Here is a 24,669-nt window from a genome sequence, read left to right on the forward strand (position 1 = left end):
TGGGCCAAGTGCTGATAAATGGGATTAGGTCAGGTGTTTCTCACCAATTGGTGCAGACTCGATGGGCCAATGGGCCTCTTCTGCACTGTGATTCTGTGAAACCAACCCCACAGTCACTAACACCAATCTCCTCTTGTCTGTGAAACCAATTTCAGGTTACTCCTTTTCTTTCCCTGTTTGATATTTTATGTGTGTTTATATTAATTGCCATTTAAATTTATGAATTGAAATTTGACCATATGGAAATTCCTTAAGAAAGAGACAATGGAAGCAAGCCAGCCACAGTTACAGTAACTTCATAAAAAATTAATCTGCTGTTTTGTACCCTCTGTCCTGCCTGTTCTATTAAGATAAGGTTTCTAACCTAAAATGATGATGAGAAATAATTTCAGCAAAACTTGTGCTTGAATTTAACATAATTTTTTTCCCCACAGTTTTCACTCTTAACAGCTGCAAGGTGATGATGCCGTCTGAGGGCACTTCGTGGCTATGGGTTTCCAGTACGCATCAATAGGATTCTCTCACTGCAGTCGGGAGGCTGTGTCTATCCCCACCATGCAACAGGATTTCTGAGATTCTTTGTTTTTCCAACTGATTTCTAATAAGCCAGGGAGCAATTCTGTTTCAATTTAAGTACGTTTAAACTATTGAAGCTGTTATTAGTTGCTTAACTTATTAAGAACTGCTTAACATTATGAGAGAGCGATAAAGATGAAACTCATGATTATTTAATTTACAAAATACCCAAGGTTAAAAGGTTTTTGATTTAAATTGTCCCCTTTTGAGCACCAAATCCTGCTTTGGTGCCTTATGTATGTTGGAGATTTTTTTTAATGTAAGAGAGAATTTTGAATTAGCACAAGTAGGCTGAATGATGAAATGTTCAGCCAAACTGTTTCAGTACAGCTACAGCGCTGGCATCTACCTGGCAATGTGGAAAATTGCCCAGGTATATCCTACATGCAAAAAGGAGGACAAATCCAACTGAGCCCATCAGTCTACTCTCGATCATCAGTAAAGTGGCACTAGTTTAGCAGTAACCTGCTCACTGATGTTCAGTTTGGGTTCTGCCAACTCAGCTCCTGACTTCATTACAGCCTTGGTTCAAAGATGGACAAAAGAGCTCCTGAGGTGAGGTGAGAGTGACGGTCCTTGACATTCGAGGCAGCATTTGACTGAGTGCGGCATCAAGGAGCCCCAGCGAAACTGTAGTCAATGGGAATCAGGGGGAAAACTGTCCACTGGTTGGATTCATATCGAGCACAAAGGAAGATGGTTGTGTTTGTTGGAGGTCAATCATCTCAGTTCTGAAACATCACTGCAGGAGTTCCTCAGGGTAGTGGCCTCGGCCCAACCATCTTCAGCTGCTTTATCAATGATCCTTCCTTCCATCATAAGGTCAGAAGTGGAGATGTTCGCTGATGATTGCACAATGTGCAGCACTATTTGCAACTCCTCAGATACTGAAGCAGTCCATGTCCAAATGCAGCAAGACCTGGACAATATCCAGGCTTGGGCTGACAAGTCGTAAGTAACATTGTGCCAAGCAATGACCATCTCCAACAAGAGAGAATCTAACTATCGCCCCATGACATTCAAAACCATTACCATTACTGAATCCCCCAATATCAACATCCTGGGTGTTAACATTGACCAGAAACTGAATTAGAGTAGCCATATAAATACTGTGGCTATAGGAGCAAATCAGAGGCTAGGAATTCTGCAGTGGGTAACTCAAGTTCTGACTCCCCAAAGCCTGTCCACCATCTACAAGGCACAAGTTAGGAGTGTGATGGAATACTCCCCACTTGCCTGGCTGAGTGCAGCTCCAACAACACTCAAGAAGTTCGACACCATCTAGGACAAAGCAGCCCGCTCGATTCGCACAATTCGCAAACCACAAATGTCCATTCCCTCCACCACCAACACGCAGTGGCAGCAGTGTGTACCATTTACAAGATGCACTGCAGGAACTCACCAAGGCTCCTTAGGCAGCACCTTCCAACCCACAATTGTTACCATCTAGAAGGACAAGGGCAGCAGTCAGATGGGAACACCAGCACCTGGAAGTTCCCCTCCAAGCCACTCACCATCCTGACTTGGAAATATAAAGCTGTTCATTCACTGTCCCTGGGTCAAAATCCTGGAACTCCCTCTCTAACAGCACAGTTGGTGTATCTACAGCATATGGACTGCAGCGATTCAAGAAGGCAGCTCATGACCACCTTCTCAGGGGCAATTAGGGATGGGCAATAAATGTTGGCCTAGCCGGCGATGCTCAGATCCCATGAATGAAGAAAAAAACTAGCTCAGCGAAACAAACCAATTAGCAAAAGTTCTACTTTCTTGTGTGTATGGTAACTTGTGGTGTCCCAAAAGAATCTGTGGTGGGCCCTTAACTATTCACTATATTTACTAACGCCTTAGACACAATAGAGAGTCATATATTTAAACTTGCTGATGACAAAAATTGTTGGCATATTATGTAGTGTAGATTGTAGCATAAAATTATAAAGAGTCATTGATAGATTTAAGCTAAACTGTGGCAAATGGATTTCAACACATTTGGGGTGGGGTCATGCACATTCTGGCCTAAGAAAAGATAGCTCTAAGTATTACTTGAATGAGAAAAGCTGGGAACAATGAATATCCAAAGTGACTTAAGGGTCCATGTATATAGAACACAAATGTAGTTGTCAGGTACAAAATATTAATCAAAAAGCAACAAGAGGGCTAGAATATAAAGGGGAGGAAGTTTTTGCTACAGTTTTGCAAGCCCTGATTAAACCACATCTCGAATACTGAATACCAGTCTGAACATTGGAATTTCAAAGGCCTTGGAGGGAATGTGGTGCAGATTCACCAGAATAATATCTTGGCTCGAAGGGTAAAATTATAAGGAGGGATTACATGGGCTTGTACTCCCTTGAATATAGAAGGTTAAATGGTGGTTTAATTGAGGGCTTTAGGATTTTTGGAAGGAATTGATCAGGTAAACAGAGGAAACGTTTATCCCACTGATGGGAAGCCTAGGATAAGAGGATATAATCATAAAATCACAGCCACTCCATTCAGAAGTAAAGTTAGGAAATACTCATTCATGCAAAGGGTGGTAGACGCTCCAGTAACAGTGGATGCTAGCTCAATTAATGATTTTTAAACCTGAAATCAATGCTAGCCAAGGATATTAAGGATAATGGAACCAAGGTGGGTAGCTGGAGTTAAGGTACAGATCAACCAACTTCATAGTCATTGACCAAGTGAAATTTATAGTGCGAATGCCCTTAAGGGGAAGCTAGATGAGCACATGGGGGTGAAAGGAACAGAAAGATCTGCTGATTGGGCTATATGAAGAGTGATGGGATAGGGCCCATGTGGAGCATAAACAGTGGCATGGGTTGGGCTGAATGGCCTAATTCTGTGCTGTACAGTCAATGTAATTTGCTCATTGTTTCAATTTATTTTCATAAAAGATGAATGAGTTGTGATACTTTGCTGACTTGCGTCCTTTCCATAAATGTTACTGTTGATCTGGATCAGCTGCTTTTTCTGTCAATCATGACAAGCCTGGTCCCTCATCCTTTTGTTTCCAAGATGTATATATGTTATATAGATGTTTGTTTCCATTTGTTAAGCTTTAAGTTCTTTCCAATTTGAATGAATACTCACACTATTAGCACTTTGTAAGCCCTGGGTCCTAGCAGTCAAACTGAAAAAGCTAAAAGTTTGAAAATTAATTAAATTTGAAAAAAGGAAACAATCTGAGCTAACTTATTTTTTCTAAGATAAACTTTAAGTGTTTGCACAATTGGCACTAAGAAAATAACAGTCAACTTGTTTGTAGGCATAAGAAACCCAGAATATACCTCGAGGCATTACTTACCTCAGATCGAAAGCTTCCAAAGTGATCACCATCAGGCTTTTATATAAATAAAATCAATTGCAGCGCACACTTGTGGGCCCTTTCACTCAACCGCAGGGCTTACAAGCTGGTGTCACATTTTGGGACTCTCCCATTGCCAAGGAGTGTAGATGCAATTGAGATACAGATCAATGCTGACCTAACTGAATAGCTAAACAGGCTTGAGGGGCTGAATGGTTTTCTGCTGCTCTTTTCCTAACTAAAGGTTCAGAGCAATGCAAATGCTTCACGCAAGCTTTTTACTGGGAGCACCATTCATATTCTTATTTTTTGTTGCAGCTGTGTACCTGCACAAAACTCCCAGTACAATGAGCAACAGAAGGAAGCGCACAGCCCCAGTGCGGGTAGATGAGGAAACAAAGAAAAAGCTGAGCTGGAACATGTGTGATGACTTGAAGGAGCCACATCCATTTGAAGCACTGGATGACAGCAATAATCCCTCAGCTGTGGACCTGAGTTTCCCAGGACACAGACAGGCAGACACACTGCTGGATAGCAGTTTGAAATTGGATGAGCTGTTGAATATCTCTGCTGTGTCTGAGGTCGAGGATGGAGAAAGTTCCCTTCTGTCAAGTACCACCACCCAGCTCAGCCTTGCTGTCTCCCCAATCCCCTCGGGTGAAGAGTGGCGAGCACTGTTGGATGAGTTCACCCTCCAACTTCCATCAGGGCAAGTATTTCCAGAGAAGCTCTGTTCTCTTAATATAAGCTTAATGAAGACCAGTGTTGATGATCAGTTGCAAGTCTCAGTCAAGAGCAAATGTGGCGATTCTGAGAGTGATGGCCATGAAGAATTCACGGGCTGTGTAAGAACTTCACTCAGTTATAAGGTGCTGGAGGACATAACGTGGCTTCAAAAAAAGAACGTACTTGGATTGTTCCAAAAAGACATTGAAGACTGTCAAACACTGAAGGTATTTAGCTATTTTAATAAAATGTTGTCTTGACCATTGAGTCTTCTTCCTGATTGTTTTTTTTTTCTCCTTTCCTATTGGTGATTTTCTGGTTTCGCTACCCACCAATCACTAACAAATGCTGAGGCAGAAGCTCTCAAAGTGGTGGAAAGGGAATCTTTTTTTCTCTCTGACATCTGATTTGCTCAGTATCTCCACCATGAAACATTGAAACATGAAATTAGAGCGAACCAGACATAAAGCTCAAAAACCAGGTGTCAATGACAGACACCAGTGTTTTTATTAGATGGAGGTACAATCCAGTTCACTCACTCCATAATTCCCACTAACAGCTATCTGTATCAGGAAAAGGTGCTGAATGCCATTGCTGTAGAAGCCAATTAGAAAGGTATTTCTTTTAATGTGTTAATTGTGCCAACTATTTTAAGCAGTTCAAAAAGTATTGATTTAAAAAGCTCTATTTCACACAAAGTTGGATCTTCAACCCGTTTTAATCAGCTTTTCAAGCATCCAGAAATGAGACCTTTTGCAGAAGCCTTACTAACAGCGTCCTTCGACCATCACCTGCCCTTACTTCCTGCTGTTAGCTGCTTATTTGCTGGGATGTATAACTTGAGCTGTGTCCCTTTGTGCAATCAACTAAATTAGTGAAAACAGGGTTTCGAGCAGAAGTAAACCTCAGCAGCGTGTAGAAGTATTACAGAGAGAACTGTGGACACTGATGAAACAGTTTACAATGACATTGTCTACAATGCAGAGTTAGTGACATATCATCTAACTAACAATATACCACTGAAGTGTAACCTTATGGGCAACCTTCCAAGCCAGTTCTGCTCTGCTTTTATTCTACAGCAAAACTCTGCTGCTTGTATCCCAACTCACACCAAATTTTCATTTCCCTATCAACTGTACTCACTGACCCATGGTGGCTCCCAGTTTGACAATGCCTTCATTTTTAAATTCTCACCCTTGTTTTTACATCCCTCCATAGCTTCACCCCTTTCCTTTCTCTGTAACTTCCTCCAACTCTCTACTCTTCTCTAATCCTGGCACTTGCACATTTCTGATTTTCATTGCTTCATCATTGGCGGCCATGCTTTCAGCTGTCTAGGTGCTCCCTAAAGTTCTGCACCTATTCACCTCTCCTTAAAATCAATTTGACCATTAGCCACTTGTCCTAATAACTTCTAATGTGGCTTAATGCAAACTTTATTTTGTAATGCTCCTGTAAAGTGTCTTGTGATTTTTTTACCACAGTGAAATACTAAGAACACAGGAACAGACCACTTGGCCCTACAGGTCCATGCTGCTGTTTATGCACCACACGACACTCCACCAAATCTTATTCATTCTAATGCTATCAACATATCCTTCCACTCCTTTCTCCCTCTAGTACTTACCTGGTGTGGTGGTGTGTTACAGTTCACTTGGGGAGTCCGAGTTGCTGTGGCAACATGCACATTTATATGCATGCTTTAGATTGGAACTACAGATAGTGATGCTAGAGGCTCCCAGCTTTCTTTCCATGACATGACTGACCAGAAATCTCTCGCTCTTTTACTGCCTGCCACTGGCGTGTGCTGAAAGGATTTTCAGGTTGAGGCTCAACCTGTTTGGCCACGTTATGAATGCACCTTCCTTGGCTATGAAGACCAGGAATGGATTCGAACCTGAAGCTTCTGGCTCAGAGGCAGGGATGCTACCTACTGTGCCACAGTGCCACATGTACTTTTCTAGCTTTCCTTAAATGCATCTATGTTATTCTGAACTAAGCCTATAGTGGTGAGTTCCAAATACTCACCACTCTTTGGGTATGACATTTCTTCTGAATTCCCTGAAGGCACTAGATAAATGAAAGTTGTTGTTTTAGTGTTGGATTCTGCACAACCATTATGCAGATTCCTGCCCCTACTGCTTGATCCATGGGCTGACTACAGTCACGCCTTGGCTGCAGTTGCACCCTACCCTGCTCACATCCTCACTCCTGCCTACTCTTGCTTGGAAGCAATACTCTGAGAGATGCATTTAGTCATTCTCGAAAGTGCGATTAAATTCTACAACCGCATTGGGTTAACTTGTTCTAAATAATAAACTGAACAATTGCTGATCATGTTCTCTCAAGCACTTCAATACACTGTGCGCTTAAACCTTAAGCCTAGAAATATAGTAAGAAAGAAGAAGTTGTATTTATATAACACCTTTTGTGAATTATTTTAAATCAATCTCCTCCAGTTACTGACCTTCTTGCCACTGGAAACAGTTTCTCTATATCAATTCTATCAAAATCCCTCATAATTTTGAACATTTTAAATACAACTGATGTCGCTCATCCCTGGTACCGTTCTAATAAATCTCATGTTTATCCTTTCCACGGTCCTGACATCGTTCCTAAAGCATGGTGCCCAGAAGTGGACCCAATATTCCAGCTGGGACTGGACCAGTCAATAAAATTTGAGCACAGAAAGAGTTTCTTTTTCGCTGTTTGAGAAAAACTTAGACATTAATTCTTCAGTTAATGTTGTAGTTGAGTTCTTGAAAAGTGCAACGTTAAATGAAACAATGTTAAGTGAATCAGATGTTCCCATTATAACCAAAGTAAAAGTTAGATTCTGTAACATGTTTCCCGCTGGAAAAGAACATTAAAACATTATACCCTGTAAGTTTAAGCGCACCACATTGCTAGATTCCTATGTTCATAAATGAAGTAACTTGTAAAATAAAGTCCATTAAAAGATATAAAATAAAAATGCTAACTTTTTCTACTTACCTCTGATTCGCCACCGATCATGCTCCCTGTCTCTCTGACTTGCCAACGATCATGCTCCCTGTCTCTCTGACTCGCCACCGATCATGCTCCGTCTCTCTATCTCGCCACCAATCGTGCTTCCCGACCCTCTAACCCGCCACCAATCATGCTTTCCGACTCTCTGACTCGCCATCGATCATGCTCCCTGTCTCTCTAACTCGCCACAGATCATGCTCCCTGTCTCTCTAACTCGCCACTGATCATGCTCCCTGTCTCTCTAACTCGCCACCGATCATGCTCCCTGTCTCTCTAACTCGCCACCGATCATGCTCCCTGTCTCTCTAACTCGCCACCGATCATGCTCCCTGTCTCTCTAACTCGCCACCAAACATGCTCCCTGTCTCTCTAACTCGCCACAGATCATGCTTCCTGTCTCTCTAACGCGCCACAGATCATGCTTCCTGTCTCTCTAACTCGCCACCGATCATGCTCCCTGTCTCTCTAACTCGCCACAGATCATGCTCCCAGTCTCTCTGACTCGCCACCGATCGTGCTTCCCGGCCCTCTGACTCGCCACCGATCACGCTCCCTGTCTCTCTAACTCGCCACAGATCACGCTCCCTGTCTCTCTAACTCGCCACCGATTATGCCCCCTATCTCTCTAACTCGCCACCGATCATGCTTCCTGTCTCTCTAACTCGCCACAGATCATGCTCCCTGTCTCTCTAACTCGCCACCAATCATGCTCCCTGTCTCTCTGACCCACCACTGATCATGCTTCCTGTCTCTCTAACTCGCCACCGATCGTGCTTCCTGACCCTCTGACCCACCACCGATTATGCTCCCTGTCTCCCTAACTTGCCACCGATTATGCTCCCTGTCTCTCTAACTCGCCACCGATCGTGCTTCCTAACCCTCTGACCCACCACCAATCATGCTCCCTGTCTCCCTAACTTGCCTCCGATCATGCTCCCTGTCTCTCTAACTCGCCACAGATCATGCTCCCTGTCTCTCTGACTCTCAACCGATCGTGCTTCCCGACAATCTGACTTACCACCGATCATGCTCCCTGTCTCTCTGACTCGCCACCGATCATGCTCCCTGTCTCTCTGACTCGCCACCGATCATGCTCCCTGGCCCTCTGGCTTGCCACTGTTCGCGGATCCTGACCCTCCCCTTCAGCACTGACCGTGCTCCCTGACCCTCTGGCTCACCACCAATCATGCTTCTGGACCCTCTACCTTGCCACCGATCGTGCTGTCCAACCCTCTGGCTCACCACCGATCATGCTCCCTGTACCTCTAGCTCACCACCAACTGTGCTCCCAGCAAAATGACGTTGAAACGAAGTCCCTGACTCAATGCGAATACCAGCCTCGTTAACTGACCGACGTTAAATTGAAACAGCTTAAAACTTAGCCAAGACTTCTTGTAGCGCTTTTCACGACCACCAGATGTCTCAAAGAGCTTTACAGCCAATGAATCACTTTATTAAGTGTAGTCACTGTTGTAATGTTAGAAATACAGCAGCCAATTTGTGTATAGCAAGCTCCCACAAACAGCAATGTGATAATCTGTTTTTGTGATGTTGATTGAGAGATAAATATTTCCAGGACACAGGGGCTAACTCCCCTCCTCATCTTTGAAATAGTGCCATGGGATCTTTTGCATCCACCAGAGCAGCAGATGGGGCCTCAGTTTCATCTCTCATCTGAAAGAAGGCACCTCTACCAGTGCAGCGCTTCCTCAGTACTGCACAGGAGTGTCAACCTAGATTTTTGTAGCTCTGGAGTGGAACTTACACCCAGAACCTTGTGATTCATAGGTGAGAGTGCTACCAACTGAACCAGTTACTTGGTTCAGACACTTACATTTATATTATGTTGACAGTGTCTTACTTGGTTATTTCACTTGTAACTTACAAACCCTTTTTGTTTTGCTCTGTAGATCGGTATATATCTTCTTGAGTCTGGTTTGGGAAAACCAGAGTTCCTGAGTGAAGGAAGCTGCAGGATCAGAAAGACAAATGCATTGATGCAGAAACTCATAGAATACATTTATGACTTAACAGTACCAGGTATAATTTTCAAAGTAAAAATAAAACAGAATCAAGTTGGTTTGAGAGCTGTTGAAGTCAGCTTATTTTGTAATTCATTTCCTTATTTTCTCCCTTGTAGTACTACTAACTGCTGCACCTTTCTTCACTGTTTACCTCATCCTGGGGTCAATAATGCCATTCTTGATGCTCCTAGAACTGATGTACATCAAAAAGGAAGGACTTACTTTCTCTAGCAGCTTTTCGTGACCCTTGGATGTCACAAAACGCCTCACAGTCAATGACGTACTTTTGAAATGCAGTCACTGTTGTAATATAAGAAATGTGGCAGCCAAATTGTGCTCAGCAAGGCCTTGCAAACAGCAGTTTGATAATGATCCGATGATTTGCTTTTTTGTAATGTTGATTAAGGGGAAAATGTTGGCCAGGACACTGGAGATGAATTGCCTCTCCTTTGAAATAGTGCTGTGTGATCTTTTGTGCACTTGGGAGAACAGGACCTTGGTTAAATATCTCATCCTCATCTCTGTCTTAAAAGGGAGACCTCTTATTTTTAAATTAGTGTCCCTTAGTTCTAGTCTCCGCCACAAGAGGAAACATCCTTCCAGTATCCGCCCTATCAAGTCCTCTCATATATGTTTCAATAAGATCACCTCTCATTTTTCTAAACTCCTATGGGTATAGGCCCAACTAGTTCAACCTTTCTTCATAAGATAAGCCCTTCATCCCAGGAATGAGTCAAGTGAACCTTCTCTGAACTGTTTCTAATGCGTTAATACCCTTTTTAAAATAAGGAGATCAAACTGTACGCAGTACACAACATCCCAGATGTGGTCTCATGCTGCAGTAAAACTTCCTTGCAATAAATGCCAACATTCCATTTGCTTCCATAATTACCTGCTGTACCTTCATAAGAACTTTTTGTGATTCATGGACCAGGACACTCGGATCCCTCTGTACACCTAATTCTACAATCTCTTCACATTTAAATAGTATACTGCTTTTCTATTCTTGTATCCTGCTGTAGTCTCCTTAATAATGGATTCTAGCAATTTCCCTATTACAAATGTTAGGCTAACTGGCCTGTGGTTCCCTGCTTTCTGCCTCCTTTTCTTGAATAAAGGTGTCACATTTGCTATTTTCTAAACTGCTGGGACCCTTACAGAAAGTAAGGAATTTTGGAAGATTATAACCAACGCCTCTACTACCTCTGCAGCCATGTCTTTTAAGACCCTAGTATGCAGGCCATCAGGTCTGGGGGACTCGTCAGCCTTTAGATCTAATTGTTTTTCCCAGCACCTTTTCCTTGGTGTTGGTGATTGTTTCAAGTTCCTCCTTCCCTTTCACCTCTTGGTTTTCAAATATCTTGGGAAGTTTTCGAAGTCTTCTACAGTGAAGGTAGGCGCAAAATACCTATTCAATGCTTTCGCAATTTCCTGTTTTCCATTATTAATTCCCCAGACTCACTCTCCAGAGGACCAACACTTACTTTATTTACTGTTTTCCTTTTCAAGTGCTTATAGACACTCTTACTATCTGTTTTTATATTACTAGCTAGCTTTCTCTCATACTCTTCTTTCTCCTTTTCTTTAAGTCATTCTTTGCTGGTTCTTTAAATCTGTCCAATCTTCTGACCTACCATTAGCCTTCACAAAATTGTGCAGCAGGGGTTGTCAACCTGTTCTTTAATGAGACCTACTTCTGATTAATGAAAAAGATCCCAAGCTACTATAACGTATTTTGAGAATATATGGATTGATAAGGGTACATATTAAGTTATTACAGTTGAATTACAAAAATATATATTTAAAATAAAGAAAATTGATTATTAACCTTTATTTCAGTATGAAACTTGACACTGCATGGTGTCCACCAGTGCTGTGTAATCTGGTGTGTATCCTGAGAGGGAAACATCCGATAGAGTCATTCAGATGCTCGTCGGTCAGGCGCGTGCGAAATTTGCATTTGATTAAGTTCATGTCTGAAAAGGCGGATTCGCAAAGATAGGTGGAACCAAACAGGGAAGCACTTTCATTGCTGCTGTGTGGATGTTACGGTACTTTTCGGTTTCCACGAGACTCTAGAAATTAGTGGCAGGTTGCCTTGATTTCAACTGAATGTCATTTTGAAGGCTGAGAATCTCCATTTCCATAGTGACACAATCAAGGTTAAACAGCACACTAATTTGTTCAGAAATGTCATTAGCATCTATTTCCATAAAGGAGTTTAAAGTAAACATCGTACAGGGCTCCAGCTGCTCAAAATCATTAAATTTGTCATTGAACTCTTGGCCAAGCCTGGTCAGGAGATGACTATACTCAGCAATGTCCAGGAGCCCAGCAGCAGCTTTATTTTCTGCCAGTATTTGGCGCACAGAAGGAAAATGTTACATTTTCCTCTTCTGCACTTGAGAAGTTAAGTTTTGACTTGAAAGCTTTCACTGCACAAATCATGTTGGCAATTGTCTTCTCATTCCCTTGCAATTCACAGTTCAGGGTGTTCAGTTTCTCTGTCACACCTGTTAGAAATGCCAAATCAAACAGTCTTGTAATGCTTACCTTCAGCGAGTAGTGAGAGGGAGGAACTGAAAGAAATCAGTATTAGTAGGGAGTGGTGTTGGGAAATTGATGGGATTGAAGGCCGATAAATCCCTGGCGTCTGATAATCTACATCCCAGAGTACTTAAGGAAGTGGCCCTAGAAATAGTGGGTGCATTGCAGGTCATCTTCTGAGATTCTGTAGACTATGGAACAGTTCCTACAGATTGGAGGGTAGCAAATGTAACCCCACTATTTAAAAAGGGAGGCAGAGAGAAAACAGGGATTTATTGACTAGCCGGCCTGACGTCGGTCATGGGGAAAATTCTAGAGCCCATTATAAAATATCTAATAGTTGAGCATGTGGAAAACAGTGGCAGAATCAGATAGTCAGCATGGATTTATGAAAGGGAAATCATGCTTGACAAATCTACTGGAATTTTTCGGGGATGTAACTAGTGGAGTTGATGAGGGGGAGCCAGTGGATGTGGTTTATTTGGACTTTCAGCAGGCTTTCAACAAAGTCCCACATAAGAGATTGGCGTGTAAAATTAAAGCGCATGGGATTGGGGGTAGTGTACTGAGATGGATAGAAAACTGGTTGGCAGACAGGAAACAAAGAGTAGGAATAAACAGGTATTTTTCTGAATGGCACACAGTGACTAGTGGGGTACCGCAGAGATTGGTGCTGGGACCCATTATTCACAATGTACATTAATGATTTAGATGAGGGAATTAAATGTAATCTCTCCAAATTTGCAGGTGACACAAAACTGGGTGGGAGGGTGAGGAGGATGCAGAGATGCTTCAGTGTGATTTGGACAAGCTGAGTGAGTGGGCAAATGCATGGCAGATGCGGTATAATGTGGATAAATTTGAGGTTATCCATTTTGGTAGCAAAAACAGGAAAGCAGATTATTATCTGAATGGCTATAAATTGAGAGAGGGGAATGTGCAACGAGACCTGTCCTTGTACACCAGTCGCCGAAGGTAAGCCTGCAGGTGCAGCAGGCGGTAAAGAAGGTAAGTGGTATGTTGGCCTTCATAGCCAGACGATTTGAGTACAGGAACAGGGATGTCTTGCTGCAATTGTACAGGGCGTTGGTGAGACTTCACCTGGAATATTGTGTGCAGTTTTGGTCTCCTTATCTGAGGAAGGATGTACTTGCTATAGAGGGAGTGCGGCGAAGGTTTACCCGACTGATTCCTGGAGTGGTGGGACTGACATATGAGGAGAGATTGAGTTGATTAGGATTATATTCACTGGGGTTCAGAAGAATGAGGGGGATCTCATAGAAACCTATAAAATTCTGACAGGACTAGATAGGGTAGATGCAGGAAGGACGTTCCTGATGGTGGGGGAGTTCAGAACCAGGGGTCACAGTCTGAGGATATGGGGTAGACCATTTAAGACTGAGATGAGGGGAAATTTCTTCACCCAGAGAGTGATGAGCCTGTGGAATTCGTTACCACAGAAAGTAGTTGAGATCAAAACATTGTATGTTTTCAAGAAGGAGTTAGATATAGCTCTTGGGGCGAAAGGGATCAAAGGATATGGGGAGAAAGTGGGAGCAGGCTATTGAGTTGGATGATCAGCTGTGATCATAATGAATGGTGGAGCAGACTCGAAGGGCCAAATGGCCTACTCCTGCTCCTTCTTTCTGTTTCTATGTTTGATAAATGGGTGGTTTCTTGACTCCATGAATACTTTGATTTCTGGCAAGAGTGAAAGAAATCAATGCAGTATTTTTCCCTTGCTAAGCCACCAGATTTCAGTGTGTAGCAAAAGATCACCACACTATGCTGACAGTTCGTTGAGAAATGACTTGAAACTTTGGTGCTGTTTGGCCTTTGCACAAATTGAATTAATAATTCTAACAACAGGAGAGATAATGTCATCAAACCCCATTATTCTGGCACAAATTGGCTATTGATGGATGATGCAGTGGTAGTTCAAGAAACGAAGGAAATTGGGGTCTGCTTTACAACTTGCAATGAAACTGGCATGACGCCCTCATTGCTGGTGCGTCATTGGTTGTTATTGCCACTAGCTTCTCCAATGGCACATTGTTTTTTGCAAAATAATTTATGACCTTGTTGTAGACATCAACTACCCTGGTTGTGGATTTCAGAGTAACAATGTCAAGAATTCCTTTTTATCGGTGAAGTCTTCAAACACCATTCGAATGAACACTACCAACTGGGCAGTATTGCTTGTGTCAACCAATACATCACATTGAATAGAAAACCACTAGCATGTTCTTAAATCCCGCTCTAGCTGCTCCATCATGTTGGCCGATAATGCAGATTCCCTTCTTGCCATTGTGTTTGCTCCTAACTGCATGTTTGAAATGGTAGAGATAATTTCAGGGCTGTTTTTGAAATTCTTTGAAAAAGGACACAGACATCAGAGTCATCTCGCCCTTCACAACCTATAAATGTTGCCTTGTTCTTGGTCAAATAATGAGCAACTTTGAAAGATGCCTTTATAGTAGCATTAGCTTTCTTGAACAAAAACAGAATTACCTGGAAAAACTCAGCAGGTCTGGCAGCATCGGCGGAGAAGAAAAGAGTTGACGTTTCGAGTCCTCATGACCCTTCGACAGAACTTGAGTTCGAGTCCAGGAAAGAGCTGAAATATAAGCTGGTTTAAGGTGTGTGTGTGGGGGGGCGGAGAGATAGAGAGACAGAGAGGTGGAGGGGGGGGGTGTGGTTGTAGGGACAAACAAGCAGTGATAGAAGCAGATCATCAAAAGATGTCAACGACAATAGTACAATAGCTTTCTTGGTTGGTTTCATAAAAAAAGATTGCTGTCTCTACACTGCAGCTTTTAGCTCACTTACCTTTTGTGACTGCAGATACTTCATGTTGGAAAGTGCCTCTTAAAATGCTGTGCACAGTTGCAAAATGCCTCTCAACGTTACTCTTTAACCCCACTGCAACTCTCACACCGCAGATTAAACAGACACACTTTTTTTTAATGCTTGAAAACAAAAAATCATTTTCCCACTCTTGATTGAAATAGTGTGTCTTTTGCCTTTTTTGGGATGGACCTGCCTCTGCATCCATGATGTCAACAAGGGTGGATTATTTTTCCTGCCACGCGCTAGCTAGCAGAGTTGTGCTAGTACAGATGGTCCTCGACTTATGTCAATCCTCACTTGGGCAGGTCACAATTGCTACCCATGTTATTACTTACAATGGTCGGACCTGCACTTACGGCATGATGCTGACTCTCGAAAGTACAGCCCCAAATACACTCTTATGAACTAATTTTTCAGGCTACCTTTGCCAATCTGATTCACCCAATCTACATGAAGATTAAAGTAACCCATGATAATTGCAGTAGCTTACACGCCCCATTTATTTCTTCCTATATACTCTGTCCTACAGTGTGACTATTGTTAGGGGGCCTATAAACTACTCCCACAAGTAATACCTTAATGTCTCAGAAGTTTGTGTTTGTTACACTTTCTATTCTGATCTTAATTCCTAAACCTATCAAATGCAAAGAGTTTGGCTTTTCTGTAGTGAGGCAATCCTGGAACTCAAATCCGATGGACTTTGTGATAATGGTCTGGATTTTAAGTAACACACTGACCTTGCATCCAGTACTTCCTCAGTACGCAACTGAGAGCACATTCTGAGATTTCGGTAAGTCCCTGGAGTGGGATTTGAACACATAACCTCCTGATTTGGAGGCAAGCATACTACCCGCTGAGCCACAGCTGATTAGGATAGTTTAAGCAGCTGTCTGTACAAACCTACAAACACCTGATCAAAAAGTTTAACTATCTCTTGAATAACACTGAAATTTTTGCCATCGCTGCATACCCAGAAACAATTTCAGATTATCATTGCTCCTTATCTGAAGAATTGCTCCCTGAGAGGAACATAGGAATAGGAGTAGGCCATTTAACCTTCAAGACTGTCCTGACATTCAGCCAGATCTTGAGAAATCCTGAACTTGTTTTTCAATTTGTATCAATGTCCTCTTATACTGCCAAGATTTAACTTGAATTAGTGCCCAGTTTTCTTGGATACCTTTACATAACAGTGTAAGCATGTGAAAGGACAAATAGAATCATGGAATTGGTAAGCACAGAGGCCATTCAGCTCCATGTGTCCATGCTGTCTCTCTGCAAGAACAACTCAGCTAGTCCTGCTCGACTGCCCTTTCCCCATAGCCCATTTGTTCTCTTCTTGTCCAATTCCCTTTTGAAAATCACAGTTGATTCTGCCTCTGCCACACTTTCAAGCAGTGCATTGCATGTCCTAATCATGTGCTGCGTAAAGAAAGCTTTGCCTCATGTCACTGTTGCTATTTTTGCAATCATCTTAAATCAGTCTTCTCTGCTTCTTGACCCTTCTACCAACGGAAACAGTTTCTCCCTTTCTACTCTGTTTAGATCCCTCCTGATTTTGAACACCCTTTTCAACCTTCTTTCAGGAGAACAACCTCAGCTTGTTCAACCTATCTTCTTAACTGAAATGTCTCATCCCTGGAACCAATCTCTTAATCTTTTTCTGCACGCTCTCTAAAACCTTGACATCCTTCAAAAAGCGTAGTGACCAGAATTAAACACTACTCCACTTGAGGCTGAACTAGTGTTTTATAAAAGGTTCAACATAACTTCCTTGCTTTGTATTCCATACCTCTATTTATAAATCCCAGGATTCTATATTCTTTTTTAAACACTTTTTCAACCTGCCCTGCCACCTTCAACAATTTGTGCACATACACCCAGGGTCTCTCTGTTCCTGCACCCCCTATAGAATTGTCCTCTTTAGATTATATTGCCTCTCCTTCTTGCTCTTCCTGCCAAAATGTATCACTTTACACTTATCTGTATTAAATTTCATCTGCCACATGCCCAGCTTGTCTATGTCCTCTTGAAATTTATCACTCTCCTCCTTAAAGTTTTGCATCATCTTCAAAAGTTTAAACTGTGCCCTGTACACAAAGTCGAGGTCGTTAATATAGATCAAGTAAAGCTGTGTTCTTAGTACCGAACCCTATGGAACCCCACCATATTGCATTCTCCAGTCTGAAAAACAACTATTTACCACTTCTCTTTATTTCCTGTCACTCAGCCAACTTTATATCCAAGCTGCCTTTGTGCCTTTTATTCCATGGGCTTCAACTTTGCTGGCACACCTGTTATGTGGCACTTCAAACATGAATGAATCTGCAAAACCACAAATAATCAAAATTTAGGAAACAATATGAACTGTTACTCTATGAAATATTGAGTACTATCTGGAGTTCACTAAAGATTTTTACAACTCCAGAGCTGTTGGTACGTTTGTGTGCTGCTATTTTTCTTGCATTCTTAGCTGGTAATTCTCTCAAATAATGCGAATATTTTCTGTACTTTTTTTTTTTAAGAGGTCACAAATGTCACAGAAGAAGCCGATAAAGAGCGGGAAAGGGAGAATGTTGAAGAACTTTATGATTTTGTACGGCATGCACATCAGCAGGAAAGTCTGTGCATTGAGAAGGTTCAGCACCCTCTGCTTGTCCCAACACTCAGACCGTATCAGTGCCAGGCTGTCAGTTGGATGCTTCAGAAAGAGCAGTATAGTGCTGGCCCTTCATCAAGCAGTAAGTTTGAACTAGAAATTGGTGAACATCAGCTTGTCACACAAACACCATTTTCGGACTGAAGACAGATCTCTTTTTGAGGGTGAAAATTATTATTAGCTTTCCAATGATAATATTCATTATTTTTCAAACTTGATGATTTGAAATTTATCTTAAAATTAAAAGTGTTGAGGTGGTCCTACCATCTTGTCACTGGGCTGAGGTGCTTCCAACTTGGTTATAGATAACTTTGCAACCTAATGCCTTAACAGATTAAGCTCTACTGACTAGTCAAGCAGCAGGCTGGAATCAGTGCTTTGTGCTGCTAAGTGGTATGATTTTTACCTGGTCAAACTCCAGCAGTCTCGCTCAGCGCAATTTGAGCTCATTTGGCCCAATTGGTCACATTTTCCATCACCTGATCCTATTAGAATAATCTATTATTTTCTGTCTCGTGTGCTTACCTGGGCTCCCCTTAAATGTATTTGTACTATTCACCTCAACTACTCCATGAAGTAGCAAATTCCGCTCTCTGAATAAAGAAGTTTCTCCTGTATTCGCTATTGGATTTATTAGTGACTATCTTACATTTATAGGCCATAATTCTGGACTTGTTCCCCAAGTGGAAACAGCATCTACGTCTACCATATCAAACCCCATCAAAATTTTAAAGACCTCTATCATGTCATCTCTCAACCTTCCCTTTTGTAGAGAAAGGAGCCCAGCCTGTTCCGTCTTTCCTGATAGCAGGACTGAGAAGTTATAACTGTCATCCTTGTAAATCTTTGTCTGCACCATCCTCAAAGACTGAATCCATGTAATGCCCAGTTATTTGCTGTTTCTAATTAACACAGTTGCAGCAAAACCATGATCATTTTTGGAATAAAAATAGAAAATGCTTGAAGCATTCAGCAGGCAAGATTTGTGGAGAGGAAAACAGAATTAATATTTCAGATCGATGATCTTTTGTCAGAACAGGCCATGTGGACTCCGTTAACAGTTGCCACAGTGGAGAAAATATCTTAGTCCCTTTGCATGAAATGAGGGTGATTGGGAACTCTTAATGAGGGATGTGATTTTTCAGCTTTTTACCAGATTTCCCTTTTTTTGCTTTTACCACTCAGTTCTTTCAATGGCTTTCCAGCCCGTACCCCCAGTTTTGATTAATAAAACCAGGGATGAGGAATTTCTACCATTTGGCGGATTTCTGACATTGACGTTTTGGAAATCCGCCATTTTAAATATATGTTCCAACTTTGGGACTGGTACGGGCTTAAAACAATTGCAAATCCACTGTCAGTCAATGAGAGCAGGAACTGACTGCAGAGCTGTGATTGGAGGAGCAGCCAGCATAGGAGGGATGGAGCTGCAGTCAGAGATTCTGTGCCTCCCACTCTGGCTGCTCCAGCCCCTCCAATCATAGGTTCCTGCCCTCCTATTCCTGCAGCTCCTCCAGAGACAAAACCTGTGATTGGCAGAACAACAAAGGAGGGAGGGAACCTGTGATTTAAGGAGCTGAAATAGTTGTTCTGGCTGCTCCCATGGCCACCATGCAGTAGACTTTCAGCTGCACTGTCACTAATTATTCAACATTTTCTGGGAACCAAGGAAAAGAACCTAGAAAAGAAAGGAGGAGTCTCTGTCAGAAACAAGGCTGGAGCAGTGGGTGTTTATTCCCAACTCTGCTCCATATGTACTCCCAAAATCCCAAACCTGGCTGTGCTCCCATGTCGGATTGGGCATGGCACTGGCTCGGCCTATTCAGGACCTGGGCGCTACCCATGGGCCCGGTAATAGAAAGGGCCACACTCCCCTGCTCACCAGGATCTGACCCCCCACGGCCCAAGTGATGCAGGCCAAGGAGGAGCTGCACCCGCCCACTGACAGCAGGGGCAGTGGCAGCGATAAGGAGCCGAGTCTGGGCAATGAAGAAATCCAGGTGGGGATTGGGGATCTGTGCATGGACCTGGGTGGGGAGGTAGGGAAGGATTGAGTGAATGAGGGGTGGGTAGGGAGGGAGAGCTGGCTGAGTTGTTGTAGGTGGGGATGGAGGGCATGAGTGAGTGAGGGGGAAGGGGTTTGAGTTATTTCTTCAAATGCTGCTGAAATAATGCACCAGAAAGTCCCATTTCAAAGCAAATATTTAAAAGGTCTCCCACTGCGGGAGGGAGTGATGTGCACATCCACCTCCCTCACAACTCCTTGGTAGTCTTGCCCCCTCACAGGCTCATCCATTTTCAGTTTTTTTTATTTGACCCAATCACATCACTATTTACTAGATAAGTGTCTACAAAAGAGTTGGGGACAGTTGCTAAATGCATCCTGTTCATTCCATGACATGATTTTCACTTAAGTTTTAGGTTTAAGATAGTAATTAAATATCGGTAATACTGAACGGTGTCATAGTACCATTGTGTGTCACCACCAGTGAACAGTACCTTGGAGCCAATCTGTGTCAGCACCATTATCTGACCCAAGCAGCCATTGACACCCTTGGTGGTCTGCTTCGATGTGCTTGGGAATCCAATCTAGCCCCAGTATTAAACCTTCGATGTCCCTCACTCTATTAGGAACTAAGCTGTTGAAAACTTGGTCACCTTCTGTTAATCAACAGCTATTACCATCGTCTGCACTGCATTCAAAGTGCGACTGACACCAGCACGTGTGCAAACAAGCGATGCACATCCTGCAAGGCCTGGGGAGTATCGAGGTATTTATGCATCGATCCAGGCACTATAATGGGAAGGTTGAAAGAGTGGATTTTAGTTGCAAGAATAGATGTGAAAATATCATCACATTTACTGACTGTGTAAAATGCAGGTGGAGGGCCTCTAATCCATTCTTTGTAATTCTTCACCCTCATTCTTTGCCATTCAACTCCATCATAATGTTCGATGTAACAATGCAGTTTAAAAAAATACAACTGTTTCCTTGCAGAAAGTGCCCTCCACTTGTTATGGAAAGAAGTCATCACAAAGGATGAGAAAAACTTATATTACAACCCCTACACTGGCTGGTGGGTATATTTTACTCCTTAGAACCACCTTTTGGTACTGAGATCAAATTTGTTGGCCTAGGAGTGCTGGCAGTTGGGGTCTAGTATTTAGAGTTCTTTTATGGCGGGTTTTGTTCTGTAAAAAATAAAGCAGAGGTAACAATTCATTCTCATCTAAGGCCCAATTACATTGTTTACCGAGTTTAGAGTTTAGAGGGGACTGCATCGTGCCTTGGGTTTTTTTTTCTGCTACCAGCTCTGCTGTTTCTTGCCCCCTGCCTGTGTCTCATTTACTCTCCCTACCCAGAGACTTGAGCACATAATCTCAACTGACAGTCCCAATGCAGTTCTGAGGGGATGTTGCGCTGTCAGAGATGCTGTATTTTGGATGAGATACTAATCCAAGGCCTCAGTTGCCCTTTTGCGTGCATATAAAGGATCCCATAACGCTAATTTGAAAATGAGCAGGGTGTTCTCTCCAGTGTCCTGGCCAATATTTATCCCTCAACCAACATCGTCAGAACAGACTATCTACTTATTGTCTCACTGCTGTTTGTGGGACCTTGCTGTGTACAAATTGGCTATTGCATTTCCTATCTTGCAGCAGTGACTACACTTCAAAAGAGTGCTTCACTTTGGGATGTCCGGAGGGCATGAAAAGAGCTATAGAGAGGTAATAAAAACAAATTACTGTCAGACAGCATCTATGTAGGGAGTGATGCAGTTAATGTTTCAGGTCAATGATCTCTCATCAGAACTCGGAAAAAATAGAGCTCTGACAGCTCTTAACCAGACACAGAGGTAGGGAGAGGGGGAGGGGAGGAAAGAACAAAAGTGAAGGTCTGTGATAGGGTGGAAGGCAGGAGAAATTAAATGACAAAGGGATGTGGTGCAAGGCAAATGGGGTAGTAACGGGACAAGTAGAGAAATAAAAGATGGATCCAGCAGAGATGTAAATGCGAATAATTCATTCTTTCTCTTTCCTCCTTTTACTCTCTCTTTCTTTTTCATTCTCCTTTTTCTTTTTGTCCTTTCCTTTCTCTCAATTGCTGTGTCACTATCATTAATCTTTCTGTTTATCCCTCTCTTACACTTATGAACTGCTTCTAGTGTTCCCTCCCCTTTGTATCTTTGGTGACCTCTTTTAACTGTTGCTACTGTTGAGTTATGGGTTTGTTTGATTTCGCAATGATGAGACCTTGAGACTTTTATGTTTAAACATGAATCATTTATTGTTAATTTTTAAATATTTACAGATCCAGGTTACTATCGTGCATGGTGCTGCTACCAAATGTCACCAGCTGCTTCTAGAATGTTCTGTCTGAGCTTAGTACCATGTTACTGTATACATCATACAGTGGGTGATGCTATTCTCCAGTCACACGTTAATCCTTGCTCTGCTGAACAACTTTACATCACAATGACATGCAGGCACATACAACATCATACATCCCCTTTTTTCTCAAAAGAAAACTCTCCTACCTTCCAATGGAGTATAACTAATTACAATGCAGTCTTTCTTTGTTATCCCATCTCCTCTGCCTCAAGTCTCTGATTTTATAAATTCAGATGGTCTTGGGGCTTGATAGTTCTTCCACATCTTGGTTTGCCCCGTTTGGAGGAATGGTAGTATTACTCTCTCTTTCTGGTACTTTGTTATCTCCATTTGATTCTCTTTTGGAGCTCCTTTGAGTTGTGTTTCTCTTTATTAACAACTCATCTACTTTCTTCGGACACTGTGGGTTTGTCCCACTCCTTCCAAAGGGAATGTGCGCTCCGTTCATTCCTAGAATGGACTCGAATTTTCTTTTTCCATGGTGTTCGCCATGTTCATGCTGGATGTATACATTTCGCAAAATGAACTTTAATTTCCACTTGTTTTACAATTTCAGCCAAAAATCTGTTTACTGTTTTATTTTCAGATTGTTTGCAGCCTATGAATCTTTTCATTCAGCTCAATGGTTCTCAGTATGCCTGAGACGTACCGTGATTTTTCTTCTCCTAGCTCCTTGTACTTCAGTGTCAGATTTACATTTTTTGATCTTATTTCTGTCTTCTTTTTCCTCTGTCTGCAAATTAACTTTGTCCTTGTCTTTTATTTTGGTTTCACTGTTGGTCAGGTCTGTCTCTGGTGAAGTCTAACTTGTTTCAGTTCTGTAATTGTGCTACTCAGGGCTTCAATATCCACTCACAGCTTGGAAAGTTATGTGGCTTTTCCTTTCAATGTCTCCTTATTTTCATTCAGCTGTTTCTTCAGCTCTTCAATCTGTTTCATGTAGCTTTCGGCTTTCTCCTGGAATATGGAATATTGCTCAGTCTTCTCTTCCAACTGCTTCTTCAGTTTGTTCAGAGTGATGTTAAATTCATTTTGCTTCTCTTCAAAATTTTCCGGAGGAATAAACTTTGTCCTGATGGATTCTTGAGCATGTGAAGGTTCTGCAATAGGTTTTCCTTTTCTTTGCGAAGCTTGCTTGCTTGATCTTGACCTTTCCTGTAATTCAAAAGAGTCTTCAAATTTCTTCTGCTGTGCTTCCATTCTGCTGTTTAAGATAGCCTTCATTTCTTCATGTTGCTGAATGATTATGCATTTCTTTTGCATTTGATCTTGAAGGACAATCAACTGTTTTTTCAATGGATTATTTTCTTGTTGACCTCATGCCACCATACTCTGGGCTTCAATGCATCGTTTTGTTGCAACTGATAGTTCCAATGCAGCTTTTTCTGAAGTAATATTCAATGCACTTTTTAGCTTCTCATGTTCTCCCATGGCTACATATTGATTCTGCATAGAATCTTTCAGGGTCGAAACTTCTTTGTGTGCCTTTTCTGCCTGCTGTTTTACCTGGCTGCACATCTGGTTGAGCTTTCCCATCTCCCGCTTTGTTTTGCCAACTGTGGAATTGAGGGCCACTATTTCCTCCTGAGACCTTAGGGTTGTCTCTGAAATGTTTCAGGTTGGATACTGTGTCAGCATTTTCAAAAAACTCTATTTTTAAGCTTTTCGGCCATTTCTTTCTTCTGTGTTAAATTCTCTGGCTTGTGCATTCTGTTGCACTGATAAGGTCGGCAACCACCTTGAATATTATCTTCAAAGCTCTGGGGTCTCCTGTCTCCCTCTCACTGGGGCCTTTTGTTGCGCTTTATTGGGAGTTTCCCTCTTTCTGGAGTCACTTGTTACCCTTGGTGCTTTATTGGGAGTTGCCCTCTTTCTCAGGTCTCTTGTTGCCCTTGACACTTTGTTAGGTGTGTGCTAGACTTTCTTTTAGGGTCTGCACTCTCTACAGCTTGGAATTTAAAATGTCTGTCAAAGCCTTTTAATATCTCACCAAATGTTGTTGCGTATTGACCCATACGTTGGCTGTGGAGTACTTCATTAGCAAATGAACCAAAGACGAATAAAAAGTTGTCAACTTGCACTTATTCTGATTCCTTATTTAATGCTGTAAGACTCCTGTAAACTAAAAATTGTCATCTCCAAGGCTCCCACTCTTTGGTCTGGTTTAACTCATTCCTTAGCCAAAATGCATCTGGCTCTTCTACTTTGATGTCCATGGCCGCTTTTTTGTAGTTACTGTTTTAAATGTCATTGCTTCTTTGAGGCAGTAACCTTTTTCTTAAACTTCAAGCTGTCACTGCAGCTGCCAGTTTTTTTTTTCCTGTGTGATTTTCCTGTGCTTTTTTTGGCCGTTTAAAAAAAAAGTTTAACTTTCAAGACTGTTGACTCTGAAAAAGCTTTTTCTTTAATAAGAAGCCGGGGAATCCAATTGAAAATGTTCCTTTTCCAAACTCTGTAGGTTTGTTTTTTTTTACTCCTAGGGCAGGATCTTTAGGTTGGTGACCAGGGGGCGGGGCCCACTCGTCAACGCGTAAAATGATGTGGGATGACGACGGGTGGAACTCCCGATGTCATCCCAA

The 24,669-nt window shown here is 42.2% G+C and overlaps 1 protein-coding gene across 5 annotated transcripts in view; it reads left to right on the forward strand.

Annotated features, from left to right (window-relative positions):
- The window catches only part of shprh (SNF2 histone linker PHD RING helicase), a 102,448-nt gene that overhangs the window by 2,185 nt on the left and 75,594 nt on the right, over positions 1 to 24,669 (forward strand). For 3 of the 5 annotated variants that reach the window (XM_041187661.1, XM_041187660.1, XM_041187662.1), the window contains exons 2-7: positions 435 to 633; positions 4,202 to 4,836; positions 9,529 to 9,658; positions 17,565 to 17,780; positions 20,697 to 20,775; positions 21,359 to 21,427. In XM_041187661.1, the coding sequence (XP_041043595.1) occupies positions 4,231 to 4,836; positions 9,529 to 9,658; positions 17,565 to 17,780; positions 20,697 to 20,775; positions 21,359 to 21,427 (1,100 nt within the window). In that variant the 5' untranslated portion in view covers positions 435 to 633; positions 4,202 to 4,230. The remainder of the gene's footprint in view (positions 1 to 434; positions 634 to 4,201; positions 4,837 to 9,528; positions 9,659 to 17,564; positions 17,781 to 20,696; positions 20,776 to 21,358; positions 21,428 to 24,669) is intronic. The other 2 variants (XM_041187663.1, XM_041187664.1) reach the window with 1 other exon arrangement.

The sequence above is a fragment of the Carcharodon carcharias genome, chromosome 5 (genome assembly GCF_017639515.1).
Source record: "Carcharodon carcharias isolate sCarCar2 chromosome 5, sCarCar2.pri, whole genome shotgun sequence".
Taxonomy (NCBI): domain Eukaryota; kingdom Metazoa; phylum Chordata; class Chondrichthyes; order Lamniformes; family Lamnidae; genus Carcharodon; species Carcharodon carcharias.